Source organism: Primulina eburnea, chromosome 11, assembly GCF_022965805.1.
Source record: "Primulina eburnea isolate SZY01 chromosome 11, ASM2296580v1, whole genome shotgun sequence".
Taxonomy (NCBI): domain Eukaryota; kingdom Viridiplantae; phylum Streptophyta; class Magnoliopsida; order Lamiales; family Gesneriaceae; genus Primulina; species Primulina eburnea.
In genome coordinates this window covers 34,740,534-34,766,590 of record NC_133111.1, presented here as the reverse complement: position 1 = coordinate 34,766,590, position 26,057 = coordinate 34,740,534, and the positions used below count along the sequence as shown (strand labels likewise).

Here is a 26,057-nt window from a genome sequence, read left to right as displayed (position 1 = left end):
GGCTCCAAGTACTCAAAAGGTGTTTAATTGCCAAATAATAATTATAACTTATATTAAATGCATCATGATATAATTTTTCTTATATAATAAACTAAAATTGATGAATATGTTTACATATATTCGTGGTTTCTGAAAACTTCAGCCAAGAACAGTAAGTGGTATCAGCCTCCCTTTGTTGGGCGAGGAAGTTTCGTATTTGAGAACTGTTGTAAACATCCCCACCCCACCGCACCCCACCCCCAATTATTAAAAAAAAACAGGGAATCTTAGTTGTCCACAAAAATAAAGACTAATTTTAGAAAATATGTACATCCATGTCAAAATGTTTGCACAAAATATTTTAAAAATCAACACGAGTGATCGCAAGTGCTTGCTCATTTTAAAAAGCTTCCTCCTCTTTGCACACACTAACATAGCTAGCAGTTAGCACACAATGCTCAAAATCTGCCACAAACTACTTACTAACTTGTATGTCTATATAAGGATTGATGTCCCGGGTTTTTACCGGGTCCCATCAGGACCTAGGTCAAGGTACTCAAACCGACTTGGTCAAGGCAATTGGCTTATGTCACTAAGACGAATCTTGCAAGCATGATGTTTTAGACCGAGATGGAATGCTCAAGGTCGGGAAGTTAGTGAACATAAGTGTGTAGTGGAGGGTCTGAAACAAAGGTGGTAGAGTTAAGAGATCACATCCAAGACGCCGCATGGGACTAAATTCTGTAAGAGCGCCCGCATTGGTGGGTGTTATAACACCCACCACCTCATCAAAAGTCGTAGGGTCCACATGCCACATACACATTACATTAACACATCTATTCTCCCACATTCATTTTAACATTCACACTCATTATTTGTAGGTCCCGCTGTCCACTCATTCATCTTATTCTTACTTTAAATTAAATAAATTCAATTTCAAATTTTTTAAGAAATTTAAATTATTATTTTATATTAATAATAATATGTTTTTTTATATATAGTACGTAAAATAATTTAATTTTATGAGTGTCACTTATTTAAAATTAAAAATTTATTATAAACCTAAAATAAAACGGTATAGCATATAATAATAAATAACACTTGCATAAAAATAAAAGAAAATAAATTAAACTTAAGAGAAGATGCAAAATACTAATTCAAGGATTGTTGTATTGTGACCAAATATGTTCAACTAAGTCGGCACGAAGTTGGTGATGCACATGAGTGTCACATATTTCGGAATTTGTTCGGAGATATTCATGAAATCCTTGGTTTGAGCCCTGGACGGGTTGTGCGGATTCGTCACCTTCATCGTTGTACCAATTTGTCACGTGAACCCCCTCAGCTTCAACAATCATTTTATGTAAAATAATGCATGCTAACATAATATATTTTAACTTTTTTCGGTACCAATAACGAGCTGGAACTCTGAAAATTTCCCATCGAGCTTGGAGCACCTCAAATGCTCGTTCAACATCTTTTCTTGCAGACTCTTGTCTTTCCTTAAAAAGCCTCCTCTTTGGATCCTCCGGGCAAGGAAAAGCCCTAACGAAAGTGGCCCATTCCGGATATATTTCATCTGTTAAATATACCCCTTCGTATATTGGGTCTCGTTGACCATGAAATTAATCTCTAGTGCATTTCCTTGCAAGACGTTATTGAATATGGGAGATTCGTACAACACGTTAAGATCATTACGTGAACCGGTGACACCAAAGAATGCATGCCATATCCACAAGTCTTGAGACGCGGCCGCTTCAAGCACAATTGTCGGTGACCCATGGCCTCTTGTAAACTGGCCTTTCCAAGCAACTGGGCAATTTTTCCATTCCCAGTGCATGCAATCAAGACTGCCCAACATTCCAAGGAACCCGTGCCTCTCATCATGTATTTGAAGAAGACGTTGAACATCATCAGCATTTGGCCTTCTCAAATATCGATCACTAAATAGTTCAACCACATATCCATAGAACTTGAAAAGACACTTGATGGCAGTTGATTCACCCATGCGTAGGTACTCGTCAAGATGGTCGGTCGGGAATCCATACGCCAATTGACGAATTGCAACCGTGCATTTTTGTAGTGGTGACAAGCCTTTTCTTCTCGCAGCATCGTCCCTTTGCTGAAAATATGGTGAACGATCCTCAAGTGCATTCACTATTCGAAAGAATAACTCTCTTCGCATGCCAAATCGTCTTCGAAATATTTGATCTAGATACACCGGGTTTGTGGAGAAATAATCATTGAAGCGCCTCGCATGCCCGACTTCACGATTTCTTTGGATGAACTTTCTTCTTCAACGCATCACGTTATTACTTTGATATGCTTCAACTATTTGTCGACTTTTTTGAAGTATCAATGACATTAGCTCTTTTCCCGGATCATAAATTCCGTCATCAACTTCAACTTGGACTTCGTTTTCACTTGTCGAGCTAGAGGTTGAACTACTGGAATATTGAGACATTTTGGAGTAAACAAATTCAAGTGTATGTGTTTGCCAAATGGTATGTTTGTAGAATGAAGAACTGTATAGTACAAGCGTCTATTATATTGAAATTTGCAACGGCTATATTCCAACGGCTACTTTGCAACTGCTATATTCCAACGGCTACTTTAAACCAATACATTAAATAACATTAAATAAGGAAACAACGTTTAGCGACGGTTTGTAAAAATCCGTCACAAATATCGATGGTTTTGTTATTACGCACTCCGTCGCAAATAGCGACGATTGTTTCAAAACCGTCGCTAAATGTCCAATTTTATTAAAAAAATAACCGGACAGAGGGGCGTTCATAAAATATAAAATATAATTAAAATAATTCAAAACACGTGGGACCCGCGTGTCAGGAAATCAGCGACGGTTTCTAAACAGCCGTCGCTAATTATCCAATTTTTTTAAAAAATAAACTGACACAGGGGCGTTCAAAGAATTGAACGCCCCAGTCACAATGGAGAGGGGTGTTAAATGGGTGTTATAACACCCATTTAACACCCCATTGTGGGTGCCCTAAGAGGTTATTGTCGTGAGAGTAAAACCTTGTCCGTGTAGCTGGAAGATTAGACGGCGTGACAGAGTAGGAGTTGACCTAGTCCTCAATCATTAGAAGGTTGTGTACGACATAAGGTTGACTTTACAAGACTAGGGAGGAAATATGTCATCCCAAACTTAAATTAATGCACGAAGTACAAATACTCATACCTCTGGTTATAAAATCATCATTTCTTTTTTTTTTTCATAAATACCAAGGTTGTATTCAATTCATGTTACAACTCGTGTGCACTTATATTATTATTTTTCTCACTTTCGTGAGCTTGTAGCGACTTCAGCATATGAGCTGTCATGTTGGAACACTCTTCTGGAAACTTATTTACGAGTTCGTTTTTTGAGTGTGTGCGGGAGCTCGATTGTTGGAGCTCGGTCACTACTTGTATATTCCAGGCACTATCCGTGAATAGAAGACTTCTAGCTTGGAAATTAGACACCAACTCTACCTCATTTTTTTCGAGCTACATCATAGATTAATTGTGATATTACGTTCAATCTAGATCCCTTATCTATAGATTATAGTCTCTGTAAGAATATTAATGTTCGATAGATACTAGTAAATGATAAAAATATCAGTATGGGATGTAAAATCATAAATTTTTGTTTTATCAGAATTAAGTGTTGTGCCAGATGTTACAACATCTCGGACAACATGCAGCGGAAAATTAAAGTTTGTAACACAAATTTACTTGAAATAAATGCGATGGACAAGATTAAATTTGCATAAGTATAAATACTTGTGCGATGCCTCGGGGCAAAAATTAATCACTAGAAAACCAAAACGTTTACACAAAAACCAAGCACTAGTGATTATCACTAAAATCAATTTCCTCAAGAAGTTGAGAAAATAAATGCTTTCTAAAAACAAATAACCAGAATAAAAACTAAAACAAGAAAGAAAAACGTGATGCCAAAAGGAGAGCCACGAAAAAAAATCTTCAGCCAACTTCGTTACGGATGTTGTCTGCAGATGTCCCCAACATTCAAGGCAACACGCGATCACCGCTCTTCAAAACAGCACGATCCTTGATGACTTATTTATCTGATATTCACGTAATGCACAAGTGCGTATAAGTATGTTTGTGTGGGAAGAAAAATCCTTTTACCAATGTCCTTGATCTCTTATTTGTAGGTGTAGACTTTTTCTCTTCAAGGAAACCTATTGCACTAGGAAAATAAGAGTTTAATTAGAAATAAACTCTTTTTAAACATTAATATTGTTGGGTGCAATAATTGTCCCTGCTTGGTAGAGCGATCGAACCGTGGTACTTGAGCTGTTGTGCGGTTTAAAAGATTTGAGTTGCACCATTACCATTAGCTATAGATATTAGTAAAGCGGCAAGCGCTCGGTCCTACAATTAGTATCATATCCAAGGTCATAGGTTCGATTCCCATTGATTGAAAGGAGTGCAATTATTGGGAGGGAGATTGTTGGGTACAATAATTGTCTCTGCTTGGCAGAGCGATCGAATCGTGGTGCTTGAGCTGTTATGCGGTTTAAAAGATTTGAGTTGCACCATTACCACTAGCTATAGCTTTTGGTAAAGCGGCAACCTCTCGGTCCTAAAATACCATATCTCATTAATCATTATCATAAATATTATATCTAGAAGATCTTTATCATAAAGATAATATCTAGAAAGGTAAAACTCAATATTCCACATAATCTTATTCAAGAAAAAAATTAAATTTAAGGAAAATATTATATCACAATAAAATCTTAACTATCTAGAAAGGAAAAACCATAATTAAATATTATACCCAATCAAATCAACAAAGAAAAGATAATATTAGGGAAATCAATATACTATGGAAATTATATTTCCTTTCAATATCTACCTTTTTTCCTTTCTGGACAAAATCAAATCAAACTCATTTTCTCAGTTACACTCCAGTTAACTCCACCTTAATATGAGAATTTTTCTTCCCCTGAATAAAATCAAGTTAGTACGGGTGTTGTTCGTTGTGTTGGCAACACCTGAGACAACACCTGCAAAAATCATTAACAGCTCATTAAAACAGAAACACATCAGGGAAGCAGAACCTTAACAAAGCAGAACATTAAAAAAGAGATCAAACAAAGGTATCAGATAGATAGTATGATTTGATCCTTTCAATACACAGTTCTTTGAGTTTGAGTCGCATGTTCTCCCCATTTTTGTCCAGAATGGACATCCACCTCCATAGCCAGACGATAGTCAGAAACTAAGTTATCATAGGAGACAAGATCAGCTTTAGCGAGTAATCACTATCCAAAATTACTGAGATAATTGCGTCAAAAATCATTTCAAAAAAAAAATTTCCAGAATTGAAACCTACATCGAATTAACACCACAAAAACATCAAAGATCACATATATTCAATTTTTCGTAAAATCCAGATTTTCAACGAATTTTCTCTGTTGAAATACTCATACCTAATGACACAACAATATTCATAATGTTATGTTTATGCATGACATATTTATGCCTAATAACAAAATGAAACAGAAATAGAAACATGTAACACAAATATGAGATATGTTCACAAATGAAATGTTTTAACAAATGCTGACAACATCTTTTGACAACATGCACAATTCCAGAAAAACAATTTCGACTTTTCTTCACACTTGGTGACTTAACAACTTTTTGATAATAGAAGTCGTAGCTCCCACACTAGAAGAACGGTCTTCTTTAGGACTCCTCTAGGTAGCAACGGTCTTCTTGAGGACTCCTCTAGGTAGCTTTTTCCAATTTCTTCTATTTGACCTTCTATATGAAATTCAGAAGAGGTAGCTCCCACTCTAAAAGCACAGTCTTCATTGGACTCTTTTAGGTAGTTTTTTCTGATCTTTTCTTTTGATACAAAGCATATGCAATATGCATAATTGATTTGTCTTTTCACTCAATCTTTTCAAGCAAATTTTCGTATGTGACAATGTCATGGAGTACATGACCATCCTTCAACTACTTTGTGACTTAAACAGATCATCAATCATTTCCAAGTGTGTTAAGATTCAATAGAACAAGAAATTGTAAGTGCACCAGAAAATTATGTAACATTATTCCAACACATCATATCACAGAATGAATGAAATGCAGTATGTCTAAGTCCTAGAAATGCACATGCATGTTAGGTGTTGTCCGAGATGTTGTAACATCTGAGACAACATCTATGAATATTTAGGAAGAACACACGCTGAGAGATTTCCTAAGTTTGGAGAGTCTCTCAAAATCTAATACTTTTTTGAATATGTCAGCCAGTTGGTTATTTGTACCAACAAATTCAACTTGAAGCAACCTTTTTTCTACTAAAACTCGAATAAAGTGGTGTCTAATATTAATGTGTTTAGTTCGAGAGTGTTGTACTGGATTTTTTGAAATATTGATTGTACTAGAATTATCACAGTGCACAAATAAGGTTTCCCTAATAAAACTTATCCAAAAAAATCGTGAAAAGTCATCTACACACACAAAAGAATATTTTTTACCTCCGAAACTTTCAACTTCCATAGGACCCATAAGTTCCATGTGAAGTAAATCCAGACAGCGTGTTGTCTCAGATGATGGCAACACTGGGTGTGACACTCGAGTCTGTTTACCCTTTGACAATCTCCGTGCACATATGGTATAACAGATGAAAGATTAGGCATACCTCGTACTGCATCGTACTTACTCAAGTTCTTCAAGGTTTTGAAATTTGCATGTCCGAGTTTTTGATGCCAAAGGTCAAGTTCGGTGATTTGTGCATGTTTGCATGAAAGTTCTTCAACATTTTGATATCAATTATCCGAATACCTTGTACCTGTCATAATGCACATATTAGTTTCATCAAAAACTTCACAAGTATGTTTATCAAACTTAACAAGCAAATTATCATCACACAGTTGAATTTAATCCTTCAACATGAAACACATTGTGGAGCTTTGGTAGTCCTTCAACATTCAAAGTCCCTTTTCCAACAATTCTTCCTTTAGCTCCTCCTCCATACGTTACTCTACCACCCTTTTGATCAACATAATCAATGAGATGTTCTCGCGATCATGTCATGTGGCATGAGCTTCCACTATCAAAGTACCAATGACCTGCAGTATTAGTTTTCAATGAAGTATAGACAACATTACAGTGAGTTTTTGCCTTTGGTACCCAAATTTGTCTTACTGTAGGTCGATGGTTGGAGGTGTTGCGGGAAATGTTGGACAACATTCAGGGCAACATCCGGCTCGACTTTCGGTTCATGCGGTCATCCCTGAGTTTAAAATAGTAGGGCCTGATATGACCAGGCTTAAAGCAGTAATGACATACGTACCTTCGTTTTCTTCTCTTACGAACATGTGTAGTATGTTGTCTTTTTGGTGGAGAGCGTTTGGTTGAAGATGTAGTTTGTGATGGTGTGACTGTTTCAGTTTTTCCTTTCACAAACACAGTAGATTTTGAAGATTCACCAATTTCAAACACACTGTCTTTGAAGCCTAAGCCTTTCTTGTCATCTCTTCCCATCAAAAGTATGGAATCAAGCTTGGATGTGCTTGAATTAAACTTGGATAAAGTCTCGGTTGTCTTTTGAAGCTCTTCTCTAGTCTTGCTGAGTTCTAAGTCTTTTTTGCTCAAAATTACCTCAAGTTTGGTAACCACGGCTTTTAGATCGATGTTATCCTTCATAAAGGTTGAGTTTAGCTTGTTTCTTTTGGTCCAATTTTCAAACAACTCTTCATAGAGCTTTTGCACACTCTCAAGAGTGATTTCTTCACTATTTGCTTCCACATCATCTTCACTGAAATTTCCAGAAGACGTGGATTTCAAACAAACTGAGTTTTCTCAGATGTTGCGGCCAGGAGTGGCAACACCTAGGGCAACACCTGAAGGATTCACCTGCAACAAGCGATTTTCTGTTAATAATACAGTCAAGGAGGTATGATTTTCTTCATCAGTGGACTTATCCTCAACATCATATTCTTCATCGCTTAGAGATGCATTGTAGCCTTTGTTCTTGCGTAATCTGTTAGCACATTCATTGGCATAGTGACCAAAGCCATTGCATTCTCTACACCGCACCGAATCATACTTCTTTGAATTAAGTTGTCCTTTGCCTTCATTCCTTGATCGAAATTGTTGTTGGACATGAAACATTTGTGGTCTCTCGGGTGCTGGAAGACTAGGAAATTTCGACAGTTGTGTATCATTCTTCTTATCTTTGATTCTTTTCAAGTAATCCCCAAATTTCTTTGTGATATAGTCATTAGAATCCTCACAGAGATCCGACTCATTTACCTCTTGGGATATTTGAAGTAGATCATTGTACGAATCATTTGATACTTGGAAGGCAATCGTTTTACCTTTGTCCTTCTTTTGCATATCACGTTCATCTCGAAAGTGCGAAGTGAACTGATAAGGTCTTCCAAAGCCATCTGCGTTGTGTCCTTAGCCTCATCTATCGCACAAATTTTTATTTTGAATCTTTCGGGCAAAGAATAGAGAGCCTTATTAACTAATCGTTCATTGGAGATGGGATCTCTAAGGCTAAACGCTTCATTAGCAATTTCTCGTAGGAGACTATCATATTCCAGTATGTTCTCAGATTCTTCCATCCTCATCATCTCGAACTTGGAAGCAACCATCCTCAATCTTGTTTGTCGCACACTCTCAGTACCTTCACAGTGTCGTTGGAGAGTATCCCATGCATTCTTTGCAGAAGTACAGTTTGTGATTAAACAGAACATGTTCATGTCGACTGTAGTAAATATTGCATTTAAGGCCTTTGAGTTGTAATTTGAATTCTGCACTTCATCAATAGTCCACTCATTTTCAGGCTTTATCACTGTATCACCATCTTCGTCTATCCTTTTTGGTGGACTCCAAACGCTGACAACACGCTGCCAGGCTCGTTCATCTATGGATTTAATATATATTATAATCTTCACCCTCCATAGACTGTAGTTAGATCCATCCAAAATAGGTGGTCGAAATACTGTATTTACGAGTGACGCGTCCATTTAAATAATTCCTGTCAAACAAAACCAAAACCAGAATCAGCACTTAGTATATCAAGCGAAGGCTCTGATACCAATTGTAAGATATTATATTGTTCGATAGATACTAGTAAATAATAAAAATATCAGTATGGGATCGTGAATTTTTGTTTTATCAGAATTAAATGTTGTGTCAGATGTTACAACATCTCGGACAACATGCAACGGAAAATTAAAGTTTGTAACACAAATTTACTTGAAATAAATGCGATGGACAAGATTAAATTTTCACAAGTATAAATACTTGTGCGGTACCTCAGGGCAAAAATTAATCACTAGAAAACCAAAACGTTTACACAAAAACCAATCACTAGTGATTATCACTAAAATCAATTTCCTCAAGAAGTTGAGAAAATAAATGCTTTCTAAAACAAATAACCAGAATAAAAACTAAAACAAGAAAGCAAAACATGATGCCAAAAGTAGAGCCACGAAAAACAATCTTCATCCAACTTCGTTAACGGATGTTGTCTGCAGATGTCCCCAACATTCAAGACAACATGCGATCACCACTCTTCAAAAAAGCACGATCCTTGATGACTTATTTCTCTGATATTCACGTCGTGCACAAGTGCATATATGTATGTTCGTGTGGGAAGAAAAAGCCTTTTACCAATGTACTTGATCTCTTATTTATAGGTGTAGACTTTTTCTCTTCAAGGAAATCTATTGCACAAGGAAAATAAGAGTTTAATTAGAAATAAACTCTTTTTAAACATTAATATCATATCTCATTAAATCATTATCATAAATATTATATCTAGAATATCTTTATCATAAAGATAATATCTATAAAGGTAAAACTCAATATTACACATAATCTTATTCAAGAAAAAATTAAATTTAAGGAAGATATTATATCAAAATAAAATCTTAAATATCTAGAAAGGCAAAACCATAACTAAATATTATCTTTATCATAAAGATAATATCTATAAAGGTAAAACTCAATATTACACATAATCTTATTCAAGAAGGAAATTAAATTTAAGGAATATATTATATCAAAATAAAATCTTAAATATCTAGAAAGGCAAAACCATAACTAAATTTTATACCCAATCAAATCAACAAGGAAAAGATAATATTAGGGAAATCAATTTACTATGAAAATTATATTTCCCTTCCGTCCCAATTAAATTTACAATAAAATCTAATGCTTTAGGGAATAGGTTGGATCGAAAATAGAGAATTCTCTTTTTTTTAAGGAAAAGAATTTTGTTATTATGATATAATTTTTCTCAATTTTAAATCTAAGATATATATCCTCCTAATATCAAAATTAATATCGATTTTGTGTCTCGAACGCCCCTCGTTTCTCATTCGCCAGAAAGAAATAGTGAATTTTTGCATAAAATAAAGCAAGGCTCGTGTTTGTCATTATTACTAGTGGCTAAGTTCATGGCTATGAGGGAAAGAGAAACGAGAATAGAAACAAATACATACATTTACAAAGTTAATGAAAAAAAATTGGCAGAAGAAGCCAAATTTTGACTTTTTGTAGCATTGGGTTTGCATATATTTTGGCATCCATCCGGCTCGCTAGGCTTGGCTTGGTTGGCTTGGATTGGAAGGCTATTTGAACTGGAAGGCGTCAAATGTTTACACTCTCTCCTTTATATCGGACGTGATAATTTAAAATTTGCCTAGAGGCGTATAAAACTAGATGTAGTAGTCATTAAGTTAGTCTTTTTATGATAACCTGTCAGACTACATCGAATCGCATAATCTTTAAAAAAAGACTGCTGGTAACATCCATTTCGTTTTGTACCATCTATGAGAATATGCCCTTATTTATTGTAGTCATTATGTACAATAGTATCATTAAATGAACCATACATATCATTAATTGCTCACAACTATTTTGGGTACAAAAACAAATAACAAGTCAATTCTTGAATTTAGAATGGAAAAAAAATCGTTCTTATTATAATGTTGAAGATGGTTTATAAAAAAGTTTCATGATGTGTTTATGAATCTTTTTAAGAAATTACGAAATCATTAACATCTTCTAGCATATCATACAGAAAACCTACAAAAAATAACATATGTTATAAAGTTCAATCAGATTCAGAAGATCATCGGTGCAATTATTGTTCATACACTCTTTTATTGTATTTACCTACTGAAAAGTTTGAAGTTTTTGTAATATGTGCAAAGAGTCTTTCCCAAAATCAAATTTCATAGAGGCTGAGTTGTAATACTAAGAGTTTCAGTAAGCAAAGATAAATCCTATTGAAGTGAGTTTGTACAATTGTGTACTGATAAAAAATATCTTTTAGTGATATCTTTTTGAAACAGAAGAAGAGGAGACGTAGAAGGGTTTTGTCTTTCGAACTTCCAGAAACAAATCTTGTGTTATTTTACCATCTACTGTCAAGTTTTAACATGTGCTGTGAACTGTTTCCACACTTTTAAGTAGTTTTCTACACTTCCCAAAGATTGAGACAAGTTTTTGACTCCTCAAAAATTCTGAAGCACATCTTCCAGAAGCAAAAAAAAAAAAAGAAAAAATAGGAAGTGTTCATTCAACCCACTTTCTACACACTCCACTAATCCAAACAAGTGGTTTCAGAGACAGATTTATCTCGTTCTGAAACTTATATAGCAAAAGTTATGACATAGTTCAGCAGGATTCCCATGTTTTCCAAAGAAAGCTTCGACGAGTATAAAATTAAAATGAAAGCTCATCTTGCAGGCTGCAGCACAAGATAATGACATGTGATATATCATCACTGATGGCCCCATTACATTATGAAAGCCAATACAGACTATAACAAAAGGTTATCCACAAATACTGGAAAAACACATAAGCGAATGGACCAAAGATGATAAGAAAAAATCAAACTTTGACAATGTTTTCAAGGATATTTTGTATAAAATTCTCGACAATAACAAGTTTAGCAAAAGAAAGATGTGTTATTATGTGAAGGAAATGTGGGAGAAATTAATCTAGATATGTAAAGGAAATGACCAAACAAAAGAAAATAAACTTACTGTCGTAATGAAAAAATTTGATAATGTTAAAACGAAGGTCAGGGAATCTTTAAATGAATTTGATGAAAGATTTAGCATCATCATCAATGAGTTATCAGCTCTTGGCAAAGAAAACCTCAAAAAGCTATTAAACGTAACCAACATGCATTTAGATCTAAGTTTCTAATCATGCAGCATATACTAATCTTTTTTTGAGCAACTTTAAGCATATTTAACATTTAACCTCAAAAGCTATTAAACATGTAACGTAAACGTATAGACCATGTAAACATGCAGGTATTATCATAAAAATCAAGTAAAGCAATTAAACTTACAGACTTGAGGCTTGACGACTGAGCTTTCCAGAACTGGCGGTGGCATAACCCTTTGCAGGAATATTGTTCTGATACCAACTGAAACGTCCAATATTCGTTTTTATTTAAAATATACTAAAACTTTTTTCCCCATTCTATACTACTTTCTAATTACTTTGGCCGAAACACTAAGCTTTTAAAATATGAATATTTTGGACCATTTAAAAATAAATCAACCGACTATTATTTAAAATCCAAAAGAAAATAATTCAAACGTAAAATCATAAAACATCGAACAATCTAACCTAAAATCGTTTAAAAAATAAATTAACTCTAACATCATCTCAAAAACATCATAATCATAAAATCTTTAAAAGTAACTTAGATAATTGGCATAAGTCATAAACATAAGTGCGGAAAACTATCGACTACCCTCGGGTTATGTGTACCTTCAGCCCAGCTAGTTCAACCATCAAGTCCTCCATTAACATCAACATCAACATCAACATCAATATCAACATCAACATCAACATCATGCTCACCGACATCGATTACACCTAGTGAGTCTATTGACTCAGCAAACCATAACGATGAAAACAAGTAAAACATATACATCCACATGCAACAATGAAAACACTTTTACTTAAAATAGCTTTTCATGAACATGCATAAACTCAAACATTTTTCTTTTCATCGTACCATTTCATATTCTCTTTCAGTATATCATATCATATTTTCTTTCATTATATATGTATATGTTTTCCTTTTATTGAATTTAGATCGTTAATTGTGGCTTTCGTATCAGCTGAAGGTCGATGGATCCATCTACGTGTAACCACAGTATTGAGCGGCGGGGACATCAGCGACACTCTCACCCCCTTGTCATTGTATCACCATAATCGTATTAGCCACAATCACTTCACCTCCTTCAACATTTCATATTTCCATCTCTTACGAAAATTCGTGCATATATAAATCATTTTTCTTTTAAACCAATCATGCAACATGTCTTTTAGTATTAACGTTTCATCATATAATTTCATAAACATTTAAAATGAATATAGTAACATTATTTACAGCATTCATGGCATTGCCAGGACGTCTAACATTTTTCAGGTGTAAAATGATCGTTTTGCTCCTGGACGTAAACTTTCTCGATTTTGACCTTTTCTCACTTTTATTGACTCAATACTATCCCAAATAATTATTTAAGCTTAAATTTAATTTTAATATTTTTATTTATCTTAAATTCGAGGCTTTTGATTTAATTTCCTATTTACTAATTCATGAAGTGTTTAATTCTCGAATTACTTCAAACCTTAATATTTTCTTTCCAAATTTTAAACATAGAATTTTTATACTTGAACAAACCTCGTGAACCATGAATCAACCCTCATGGACCATGGTTCAACCCTTTCTCTTTTCCCTAGCCCTAGTTCGAACCTAAGCTAGTTTCCTTCGAGCCATTCTCGTTTTTCTCGAACTACACCCGAGCCACCTCGAGCCAACCCTTGACCAAACCACATAGAGACCCTACTGACCATCCCTGACCCATTTATCCATCCCTTATCCCACGCCACAAGTTCTATCATGAGCCGCGGTCGAAGACTTGCGCGCTAGGACTCCTCAGTCGATTAGGACTCTTCATTCGAGCCACCATCATTCCCGAACCCTCCTGACCCTCACTGAACCACCCTCAGACCTAGCCTAGACCATCCTAGCTAGCCGTGACTCCCTCCGCACAACAGCTGCCCTCGGGTTGCATGGGACGAGTCCTATATCGCATGGAATCTTCCCTAGCTGCTGCACATGAGTCCTAGCCATGCTAGGACTCTTCCTCGCACCCACCCACGTTCAGTCTGAGCACGTCTTGCTTCCACCTAGCCGAAACCCTAGTGCACAAACCATGCGATTTTCATTCAACCCTTCCCTAGCCCTGGTCCAGCCCTTTGTCGTGCCTCATGTGACCCCTAACACGCTGGAAAAACGTCCCTCCAAGTTATACTACCATGGCAGCCCCTTTGTGCATCATTAAAACAAGTTTGGAACCACAAAATCATGAGTTATATGCATGTGTATCCATACAAACTAAAATACATCAATTTTATCATATTTTTGCATGCAAACATCTATCAAGCATATATTATGGTGTGAAGGATGAGAAAAAAGAGATTAAGCATGTCTTTGCGTATTTTACACATGAAAAAACAAGTTGAGATGCGAAGAATGTCGACGAAGGAAACCCTAGGATGAATTCCCCTCAAAACCGAGGCCTTCCCTTACTAGAATTCTTGTGTGTGCGTGTGTTGTTGCTTCTAGGAGAGTTCTTGTGTGTGTTGTGTGTGGTGTGCGTGAGTTTAAGAGTTTTGGGGTAGGGTTTATTGCTTTTATTTTGATTAAAAACTCAAGTGCAAGCATAGACCCATTAACTATGGTAAAGTAGGCCCATTATTCCCATTAGTAAATATTTAAAATATTTTGTTTAGGAAAATTTGTGAAATTAATAGCCGAGTTCTCAAAAAATCCCTATTTTTATTGAAAATTGATTGTCTTTTTAAAATATAATTCGGCGGATAAAAACACCTCAAACACCCAAAATTCGACATTTTCATTTAAATACACCACATATTAAACAATTTAAAATAAATATTTAATAAAAATATTTTTCCTTATATGGTCCTCGATCTCCGTTTCTCGATCACGTCTCGATTAACTTTTAAAACATATGCGCATCTTGATTAATTCATGCCACTAAAACCATTTAATTAGTAATTTTTCATTTTCCCTAGATTTGCATGTGGTTGAATTACATTATCGTATTTTGGATCTTACAATAGACCAGTCAATGATAAAAGTGCGGAATTAGACTGAAATATAGATTGAATACTTATGGTAAATATAGTGTAAAACTAAAATGATAATTGAACTGAACACACAGATTTTTATAGATGTTCAGATACTTCAAATGCTCATATGTCATATCTTCTATCTAAGATATGATTTTACTAGAAGACTTTGATATTACAACAAATTGTAATAATCTACTTCAACTGGTCTTACACACTGCCAAACTGAAATTCTTAGATTAACAACTCGTTTTCAATTAGTAACTGAAACGATCTAAGTTGATAGCCTAAATGCTACTGATAAATACAATAGGTGTAGAGCTTAAATGTGCGATCTGTAAACTTGAGAATATACTCGTAAAATGTATCACAAATGATTGAAAGTTGTAGTTTTGATTGCTTTGTGTGTTTCGCTTGGTTTTCAGTCACCAACCTTCTTCAGCTGATTCGATCATCTATATATAGTTTTCGATTTCAACAGTCGTATTGAATGCATTTAATGAACATTTACTGACAAATATCCGTTGAATCGTCGTGTAGTTACTTTATCTGACGGTGGTACGATGTATTCAGACTGTTTTGTTCTGATACAATTGTTCTGCTTTGGTATGACCTATCAGTCTGTCTGCTGATTTTCAACTGATGACGTGGCCAATTGATTAGAAGTCAACTGATCAGCCGATCAATTTAGCTGAGCATGATCAGTTGTAACTAATGTCCTATCAATTATGAATACTTCAATTTGAAAAGGTTTTTTCAGTTCAGTTCAACCGAAGTCTTCAGTTACGTTTATTTGACTGTTCGATCAGTTATATTCTTTAGTTCTTGTTTCGAATAAACTTATCAAACTCTGAAATTTATAATATTCTAACATAATGTAAGTTTGTAAAATATAACCACCTAATTCGATAATTATTTCAAAATTTTGTTTCTTGCAGGCTACAAACTATCACGGTCAACTTGTGGGACAATCAAGCATTGAATGAAGGAAATATTCAAAACTCAATAGTGGCCTTCTGCAATCTTAAAATGTATATATATCATGATATTATCGTAATATATATATATATATATATATATATATATATATATATATATATATATATATATTTTGTTACGTTCGTGAAAAATCTGGGTCTTCTCTACTTAACAATCCAAAATTTCCTCACTTGCAGTCAAAATTTACATTTGATGCTACAAAATCCAAAATGCAGCGAATCAGCAAAAAAAATAAACTTACGGTACATACAAAATCATCGTTCTTTGTTGGCTCTAGAAAGTTATTTTCTGCTGTTAATCAAAATATTTTTTGGCATATGTTGGAAAATATTGCGGGGAAAACATAGTTTGAATACACTGTAGGCGAAAAAAACAATTACGGAATGCGAGGAAATAAAACTAGAGCAATTGTTGGATAAGAATAATTCTTTGAAGCATGTACAAACAATATTAAAATCCGGTATTTGGTTTCGAAAATCAATTTAAATAAGATAATGCTAACACACATATAAATATATTAAATATGCTCACGCAAACGATTCATGACATCCATATAAATATTAAAAGTTTAATTTTTTTTACATGACAATTATAAATAAATTAAATATGTTCACGTAAACGAATTTTTGACATCCACAAAAACATTAAAAGTTTTTTTTTTTTACAAGACATTATTATTACTTTAAAGCAACTATATGTGAGAATGAAAGTAAATCAAAACCATAGTACGAAACATGTAAACAATTATCTCAAAGCAATCATTAAAACAACGGATGAAATCAAGTGAGCAATTGCGCAAAGCAACTTGTTCAAATAATACAAAGGTAAAATCATATTATCAATTGTTGTATTTATGTTAAAATATATACTTATACTCAAGTGAATATCTATAGATATCGGTTAACAACACATCAATAAAACTTACACTATTTAAAGATGTGACTTCGAATTTTATTGTTTACTCGGTGAAGGAATAGATAGCATTGTTCGATAAAATATTCATAATATTAATCTCAAGCTTCCAAATTTACTGATCATTAAATTGTTAGATGAAAATAAATGATAAAATGAATACGATGAAAACAATCTTTCTCATTGCTCTTGACAACCCAATCAAAGATTGGAGATGTCAATGGGGCGGGTATGGAGCACGGTAGACCCGTGAGACCCGTGAGAGTGATGAGACCTGAATTTTTTTAAAATAAAAAAGTAATATTTTTTCTCACATGACTGAATTATGAAACTGACAAGCATCTAAATACAACATTGTGAAAAATTAATTCATGTCTTCGACCACACTTAATAATAACAAAACAAAATATTTTCATGAAATAAAAAATTACATAAAAATAAAGAGTTACTAGCTCTCCAAAAAATCTTTACATCCCCAAAAATAAGTCATAACATAATTTAAACAATCGATATAAAATCAGCGAGTATGCAATATTTCAGACATATTCTTCGGGATCATTTTTCTCTTCATCGAGAATGGTGGGACAAGTTAGTAAACTACTTGAAGAATTAACTACAAAATAAAATAGAGAAAGTACATTGAAAAAATAAAACTGTAATTCCAAATTGTAAAAAAATGTAATTTAAAGAGAGAAAGTATAGTAAAAAAAAATTAAAATGAAAGTACAATAACAAAATAAAACTATGATTTATTTACCTTTCACCTCACCCCACGGCCACAACCATCTTCGCGAGCACATCAATGTCTCCAAAGTCGTTGGATTAAGTCTACTAAAATGAGGACCATCTATTCTTCCACTATTGCTAAAAGCAGATTCAAATACAACAGTTGACATATGAATAGCTAAGATCGTCACGGTTGAGACGAGCTAATAAAAAAATGAAAATTAATAAAATAAAATCCTAGAATATTTATATCCACATAAATGGGGTGTGTATGGGCGAGTATTATAGGACCCATGACCCGCCCATATCCGGACAGTCTGAAAAATAGGACCCAAGACCGCTGCATGACCTATTTAGTATGCCCAAACCCACCCCATACACACGAGTCCATTGCGAATCTGAGTAAAACCCGGACTCATTAACATCTCCATCAAAGATCATACATTTCTTTTCAAGCTCAGTTGCTAGGATCCAAAAATGCAAAAAAAAAAAAAAAAAAAAAATTCACCGAAAACTACAAATAAGCAAGATGCTGTGTACGTACCAAAACAAACCATATATGAAATCATTTACTCAAAGTAAAAGATGAATATTGAATCAAATGAAATTAAGATTCAAGAGTTAAATCGATTATGGTGAAAAAACAAAAGCATTGCTTAGTTAATTTTTTTTTTGCGATTTGTAATATTATATGAATGATTATTTCCAAAATCCTGATTTTTTCGTTGGTTTTGTTTTATACATTTCTCACGTGCAAAACACATATATTTTCTTAGTACCAATAAAAAATACATAAAACTAAATATATTTTAAAATTCTTGATATATCTTTTTTTTAATTGTTATTTTTGACGAACACTTACATTATCCTATCAATTCATAGAGCAACAAATTTTATGTTAATTTAAACATCAAATACACGGTCTATTTGAAATTCGAAACAGCATCAAGCCATCTTCTTCTTCCCGCTCAGATAATCCAGCGTTAATGGCCGGCGGGCCTCCGATCTCCGGTTTGGTTGACCCGCTGAGTGAACTCAACGGACCGTTGCTTTTCCCCCGCGCGATTAGGGCATCACTCGGCGATTCAGTGCCTATCGTCTTAGAGGACTTGGATTCTATCAATGAGTTTATGAAATCTCGGGTACTGTTAATTTTTTGTATGATTTAGTTTATGCATTCTTTTGACTAGCTTTATTGGGAGAGAAAAATGTCAATGTTATTCGGTTATTTGAAGTCAGCAAAAAATGCTTGCTTAATTTTTTTTGTTCGGTGTGAGAAGTTTATGCTTTTGAATATGATACAAGCTTACGCAGATTGATTGTTTTGACTAATTTTCTGTGTAAACTGCTTTGCATTTTCTGTCTGTATTGATAAGATGTGAAATGCAGAAACCATTTACTTGCATTTTGTGACTTCCACCTTGCTTAAAGTTGGTTTAGTCAGCTCATGATTTTTTCAAGTGTTTTATTCGCAAAAAGGTAATAAAATATTGGTGCCCTGCTCTATATTTATATTAGGGCTTAAGGAGTCCTGAAAAGCTCATGATTGAGGCGAAGAGCATTGTGGACGGCAGAACAGCGAATTTGGGCTCCAATATAGTGAGCTTTACTAAAAACGTAAACCTAAGTGATGCTGTTTTTAAAAAGGGTAAGGACATACCTCGAGAGAGAAGGCAAGGTCTCGGCCTTGCTCGAAAACGAGCACCATTTACTTTGAGGACAAGTCTCAGGTGAAGATTGCAATTTATAAGTTTTAATAACATAAGTTCTAAGAGTCTCATTTGATTGGTATGTGATTAACTAAATGGTAATTTCTCTACATTAACAGTCAGCCTGTGAGCCTGGAACCATCTTTGGACATTGATAAGCTCCAAGACCCAGATGAATTTTTTGATGCATACGAGAGGCTTGAAAGTAATTTTTAAAATGCTATTTCTATAATTATTGCCATGTGTCAAGCATTTGTTTGGAAATCATGACATCATTATAAATCATTTCAGAGGCGAAAAAAGAAATACAAAAACAGTTGGGTAACAGTATGGACAATGTAAATGAGTTCAAGCCATCAACGAAGCCACGCCTTCGTCGACAAGGAATCTTGGGGTATGCGTGATTTTGGTGCTCATCTTGATTGGGATGTGTTTCATAATTGATTGAATATCTTAAGGAGATTTTTGACTTCAATGTTTACAATTGCATGATCTGGAAAATGATTCCGCGACAGGAAGTCATATCACTACAGACATCGCTACCCATCAGTGTCTTTTGAAAATGATATGTTAATGTCCTCCGAAGAAGTAGTCGAGCAGCATGTGTCAAGTGTACCTAGAGACGAACCAGCAGAAAAGTTAATCACCCTCGATTCTAAACCAAATATCGATTCGGAGGAAATTGAATCAGTTGGTGAGCAGATTTTATTGTAAACTCTTTCTTAATGTGAAAACTTGATTGTTTTCAGTTGCCACTGAAATGTTGCATCATTTAGTGATTTTGTGTATCCCACATGCTTATTATTCACATATGATTGCATGCTCAATTTGGTTTAACAGCATCAATGAAGAAGAAAGAGATTAAAGAGAACAGTTTGCTGGATGATTTGTTGTCATGTGATCTTGAAGATTTAGACGGGGGTGGGGCCTTGAATCTCTTGCAGGAGCGATTGAATATCAAACCTCTGGATCTAGAGAGCCTTTCGATACCTGAACTTCCTGATTTTCAAAGGACCGATAAATTTTCTTCCAGAGAAAGTGTGCAGAAGCCTCACAAGACTTCATTCGTCATAGACAACGTGCTGAAAAATATCAGTGGGAAACAATCAATAGATCATGAACACACAGCAGCAGATCTAGTCAATCAAGTAGCTTCACCTACTCCTCCGAGAAGTCCATTTGCATCTCTGTCTTTTCTGAAGAGAATGTTACAATCTAATCCCCTGAGAGATGCATTTTCTCCTATAAATCTGAATCTTTCTGCACGCCGAACAGCTCATCCCGTCGAGTCTATCAGCGTTCTAGGTGAGCAGGTCAATGCTATGACTGTTTCAAGGATTTCCAGTGAGTTGGAGTCACATGTAGGGGTTGAAGTTACAGAACCCCCAGATTCTAATATGGATCCACGGAAAGTGCTAGGATGCTCCGATAATCTTCCACACCACTTCATAGACGAGAATTCAATCATGGAAAGTGAAAAAGCTGGAAGTGGACCAGTTGAAGTACCAGAGTACAACAACGTTGAGGAAACCATTAACGTAGAGCAATTGAATGATAGTAAGAATTCCTTCAGCATTGTTATTTTCCCTTATTTCATTATCTCTTTGTGGATACAAGTTAACTAAGTGGAGATGTCAATGTGCATAGTACATGATGTTGTCAGTTGAACTAGGCATATGCAAATTATTCTGAATCAGACCAGTCTTCAAATGAACTGCTTGCAATTCAATGAATTCTTTCAAACTCGACGCTGAAGTGTTCTAGCACTCAGCCGTTCATTTTTGTGGGCTTTCTTGGTGCTTATTTTCTAGTTTTTCTGTATACTGAAGATTTTTTTTTTATGACTTATTTTTACCGAACATTTCCATGTATTTAAGCACAAGATGGCGAAAAAGCCTCTCTAGAACACAGTGAGGCAACAATGACTTTGAATATTCAAATAACCTTCTCCAGGCTTGTGTTTATTGAGAAAACCTGGTTTAACGTATCCCTTTTGATTTCTTTTCCCTTTTTTCATGTTGAAATTTCTGCATTTAGTTGCAGATTTTAAAAGAAGAATGAAGGGACTGGTTAATAATGATGAAACATTTTGTTTGCGAAACTGTGACATGTGGCGTAATATATGTTGGCTGCACAAACCTTAAATGGAGGGGAAATACTCTTTTTATAGTTATGAGTAGAGATAATTTATATTTAGAAAACTATTAACCTTTCTGGGAAAAAGTTATTTTTAGCTTTTTTTTTTTTTTAATCTTCTGTTTTCTGACAGCCCAATCAAATCCTTCTGTACTGGAAGATGAAGGCACAGATGCTTCAGCCAAGAAACACTACTTTGATATAGAACAACAGCCCAAGGTCATCCACTCGGTTTGTTATTTTATTCTTACTACTTGTTTGTGCTTTTAGGTAGATTCAACTGAATTGTTAATACAAATATTTTTATTTCTTCAAATCTTTTTAATTTTTATTTTATTTTTGTTTTAATGCTTGTTCCAACTTTCTCTCATATGAATAAATACTGCATCGATGCTGTGATATGTGTGGATCAAAGGTGGAATTTCTATTCTTTATTAATCATATGAACCGTATCTGCTGAGGGGGTATACTTTTTCTTAATTTTACGAGAAGCATAATACCAAGTTTTTTCTATGCATTGATTACTGAAGGTTGATGTTTGAACTAAAAATTCTATATTTATTTTGTTCAATATCATGGAGCATATCCACTTTGAAGTCTAAATGACATCCACTTTGAAGTTTAATAAACTATGTGAGGACATTATCGAAGTGACTAATTCGTGATAGAGTTCTCATTCTTTCCTTTTTCATTTTGCTATGTCATATAGAGCATTTGCATGTCAGGGTTCTCTTATGTGTTGGGTTCATATTGGATGTATCATGCTATAGTTTCAGGATTTTTTTGCTTATGAACTCTTGACATGATTAAACATCTTTTTGAAACTCTACTACTTGGTGTTATATGTGCTATTAAAATTACAGGTACGTCAAACGAAATTTCTAAAGAGAAAAAGTGAAGCAGATGATGAACTTATTCGAAAGAAAGTGAGAAAAAGTCTGGCAGGTGTTTATACATTCAGATATTAGAAAACATACTTGTAAGCTCGTTATTGTTTGCTTCTTATATTGTATATGTTGATGCAGAGTCTGGTACACCACTTGAAACTGAAATACAGAGTAAAAAAAGAACTAAGGTGAGACCATTGGAGTATGGGAAAGGTGAAAAAAACCTATCTGGACATTTGAATGATGGTGAGTATCAAGTGCTTTTTCAGATGCCTACTTATACACACAATATGCTTTGTTTTGACTCGTGACTTTAGTTCGGTCGCATGATCACACACATTCGTTTAAATAAAATTTGTCAAAATCACATCTAGTTTAAACTTAAATAACTATAAATATTGACAGTTTGTTAACTTTGCACAATATAAATTTTCTTTTCTATTAAGAAATGTAATGTAGTTAGTAGTAGACATGCTTGAATATTTAGGTTTATATTTTTTCGAATATTGAACAAGGTATCACAGTTAATAATTTGAGGTGGTGAATAAAATAATTAATAATATAAGACTAATTAGGCAGTGTGAATGGTAAGAGGGGCGAAGAATGCAATAAAGAATTTGATGGTTTAAGTGGAATCTATTACTGTTAGAGAATCAAAGTGGAAACAACCCATCGTTGCTATTTTACTAAATAATCCCATAATTGCAGGAAAAGATGGCACCAAATGTCTCATAACCATTCTAACAGTGTATGCTTTTGGAATACCGTCGAGCAACAGGGGCTTTGAAACATTCATAAATTTGAGTCTTTGACTTTTGCGCACTCCAAAGTTAATGGTTCATTTTATTCATCCATTCGTGACGGTGATCTATGGCTGTTTGTTGTATGAATATATGGTTTTGAACTTCGTTTTAGATCTAAAGTTATGTTATATGGCAAGTGATGTGTTTATGGCTGTTCATCACGTATTGTTAGAAATATCTAAAGGGGCATAAAAGAGTTTATGACATTAGCATCTTTAATGCACTCTATTGCCTGTATCACCAATTCATTTTTCTACTTTATTATGCTCTCTTTTGAAGCTTTAGGAGCCTCTTCATTTTGCATGCGTAATCTTTAATTTGACCTCCTATAGGTTTGTGTCTGCTGAAGACAGCCTATGCTAAGAGTGTTTGTTTTTTCTATTTCCATTTCTAATGTCAAATTCTGCGTCTATTTGGATGTTAAATAAAATGAAGAGCCTTGCTAAAAATGATGGCAACAGACACTGAACTAATTATCTATCTATCTATCTATCTAAACTGTTTAAGGTGTGGGTATTTTTTGAGTGCTTTGTGCCAGAAATGGAAGACAGTAGTTTGTTTTTAAAAAGTTTATTGTAATGGACTGAATAATTATTTATTATTATGAGGAGGTATAAAAACATGTATTTGGTACAAATCTTTCCTAAAAGACTCCTAAAAATCAGAAACAATCAAAGATCAAATCTTCCTAATTTACATCAATATTTTACAAATCATATCCCACTAATCTCTGATTTTACGTGATTTTCCTACTGTTTTTATGCATAGAACTTCACTTTTTTTTGGCGGTGGACAAAGGTTATATTATCTTCTTTATATTTCCTTTTCTGGCAGATCAATCAAATCTTTCTGCATGTGAAGATGATGCAACCCGTGCTCCATCTAGGGACCAACAATTTGATGCTGAAGAACAGCTCAAGGTCATCCATGTTTGTCATATTTCTAATTGTTTCTGGTTTGTGCTTTTATACTGATTCAAAAGACCATCTGTTTGTAGTACTGAATTCAGTTTGCATATTTGCATCTACATCGTTTACAAGTTAGCCGCCTCAAAACATATAAACGTTATTATTTTTCATCTTTTTTTTTATTTCTCTTTTTATTTGTTTTATAATCCGTTATATATTTTGTTACAGTGGCAGTGGCAGTGGCAACACTCTATTATAGGCCTTTTTGTATTAGAACTTTAATTATCATTGCATAATGCTAGTTGTTATTTTTGGTACCAACCATTGACACTAAAGACCTTTAAACTCTATTTACTTGGTTTTATATGTATATTAAAATTCTAGGTACACCAAACCAAGTTACGGAGGCGAAAAGGAGAAACTGATGATGAACGACCTAGAAAGTTACATCCACTGAGAAAAAGTCTTGCAGGTGTTTAAGGTTTCATCTATTGGAGTATGCTTGTGTGGTCATTATTTTTGCCTCTAATATTGTTTATGCTGATGCTACAGAGTCCGGTACATCATTTGAAAATGGAGTTCGAAGAAGCAAAAGATATAAGATGAGACCTCTGGAGTACTGGAAAGGAGAAAGATTTTTATATGGATGGATGAATGGGAGTGAGCACTACATACACTTTAAAATGCTTACGCATGCAAATAATTATTCCTTATTTGTATTTGTAACCATCAATTTTCACAAAAATAGTATAGTGAAAATTCGCTTTGGATATAAATTTTTTTCAATCACTGCCATTGATTTTGGTTTAATTTATACTGGAATCTTGCCTTTTTATTTCATCAAGGGACCGAGGAGCTTGAGAATGAATCTAGTATTCAGTAGAGTACCAAAATGCTTCACGAAATTGTTAGTAGGCGTGGTCTGAAGCAGAGAAACCTCTCATTATCTTCCCACTTTAATTGGATAAATATGTTCTTCTACACATATAGCGTATACAGATGCATGCTTTGAGCCCATGTTTATGTAAATTGTTTGTTTCAAAACCATTGCCAGGAACTGACATAATCTTTGAACTTTGTTATCAAAATACGGTGCTGTTCTGACCTATCAGGTGACATTTTCTGATGCGACTTATTTCCCCTGTCACAGGCAAGAAGTTATTAGGAGTGAAGTATATTTCTCCAGGAAAAAACGACAGAAACTTGAAGGTGAAGCCACTTATCTTGTCTAATTCTTCAGAGTATGAGGACCTTCTTGAGTTAGCTGCCCGACATTGAATCTACTTACCATCTAAGTTGGTTTCATGCTTCACATCTTGTCTCCCAGGATGTCTTGTCTTACTTTTTTATGAAAAAAATATGAATCAAAAGAATCGATTACCTAAATTTATGAAATTGCAGTTTGTTAGCGTGCCCTTTTCTTGGAGAAAATGCACAATGTCAACCATAATGTTACCAGCTTTAAGATTGAACAAGTACTTGGGCTATATATACTTGGATTCTTAATCAAGTTTATTGCGAATGTTGAATTTAAAGTGGTTCTCATCCGGGGTGCATATCAGTTCGATTTGAATGGTTTCGGTTTCTTGGTTATAAAAGGCATCTTATCTATTATTTCACTAGAGAAGTGTATGAGCGTAGCAAGTGAAAACGATTTTATTTAGATTCAAATTATTAATATAATAAAAAAAAATGAAAATTATATTTTTCATAAATTCATATTAATCATATATATGGAGTTTGCTGTTTTCATATATTTATTTTTCATTATGTCATTTTTTTGTTATTTGTCTTCTATTAAGT

The 26,057-nt window shown here is 34.2% G+C and overlaps 1 protein-coding gene across 2 annotated transcripts; it reads left to right on the top strand.

The window, feature by feature from the left end:
• Nucleotides 1-18,679: 18,679 nt before the first annotated feature.
• On the top strand, nucleotides 18,680-25,665 carry LOC140805248 (centromere protein C-like). Of its 2 annotated transcripts, none has more exons than XM_073161498.1 (13): nucleotides 18,680-18,953; nucleotides 19,330-19,541; nucleotides 19,640-19,725; nucleotides 19,812-19,914; nucleotides 20,036-20,214; nucleotides 20,361-21,077; nucleotides 21,790-21,875; nucleotides 22,520-22,601; nucleotides 22,682-22,789; nucleotides 24,181-24,266; nucleotides 24,639-24,726; nucleotides 24,807-24,914; nucleotides 25,405-25,665. In XM_073161498.1, the coding sequence occupies exons 1-13, from the start codon at nucleotides 18,798-18,800 to the stop codon at nucleotides 25,530-25,532; spliced, it is 2,139 nt and encodes a 712-aa protein (XP_073017599.1). In that variant the 5' UTR covers nucleotides 18,680-18,797; the 3' UTR covers nucleotides 25,533-25,665. The 2 variants fall into 2 exon arrangements, with proteins under 2 accessions (XP_073017599.1, XP_073017598.1); XM_073161497.1 differs by having other exon boundaries at nucleotides 21,790-21,887.
• The last annotated feature ends 392 nt before the right edge of the window (nucleotides 25,666-26,057 follow it).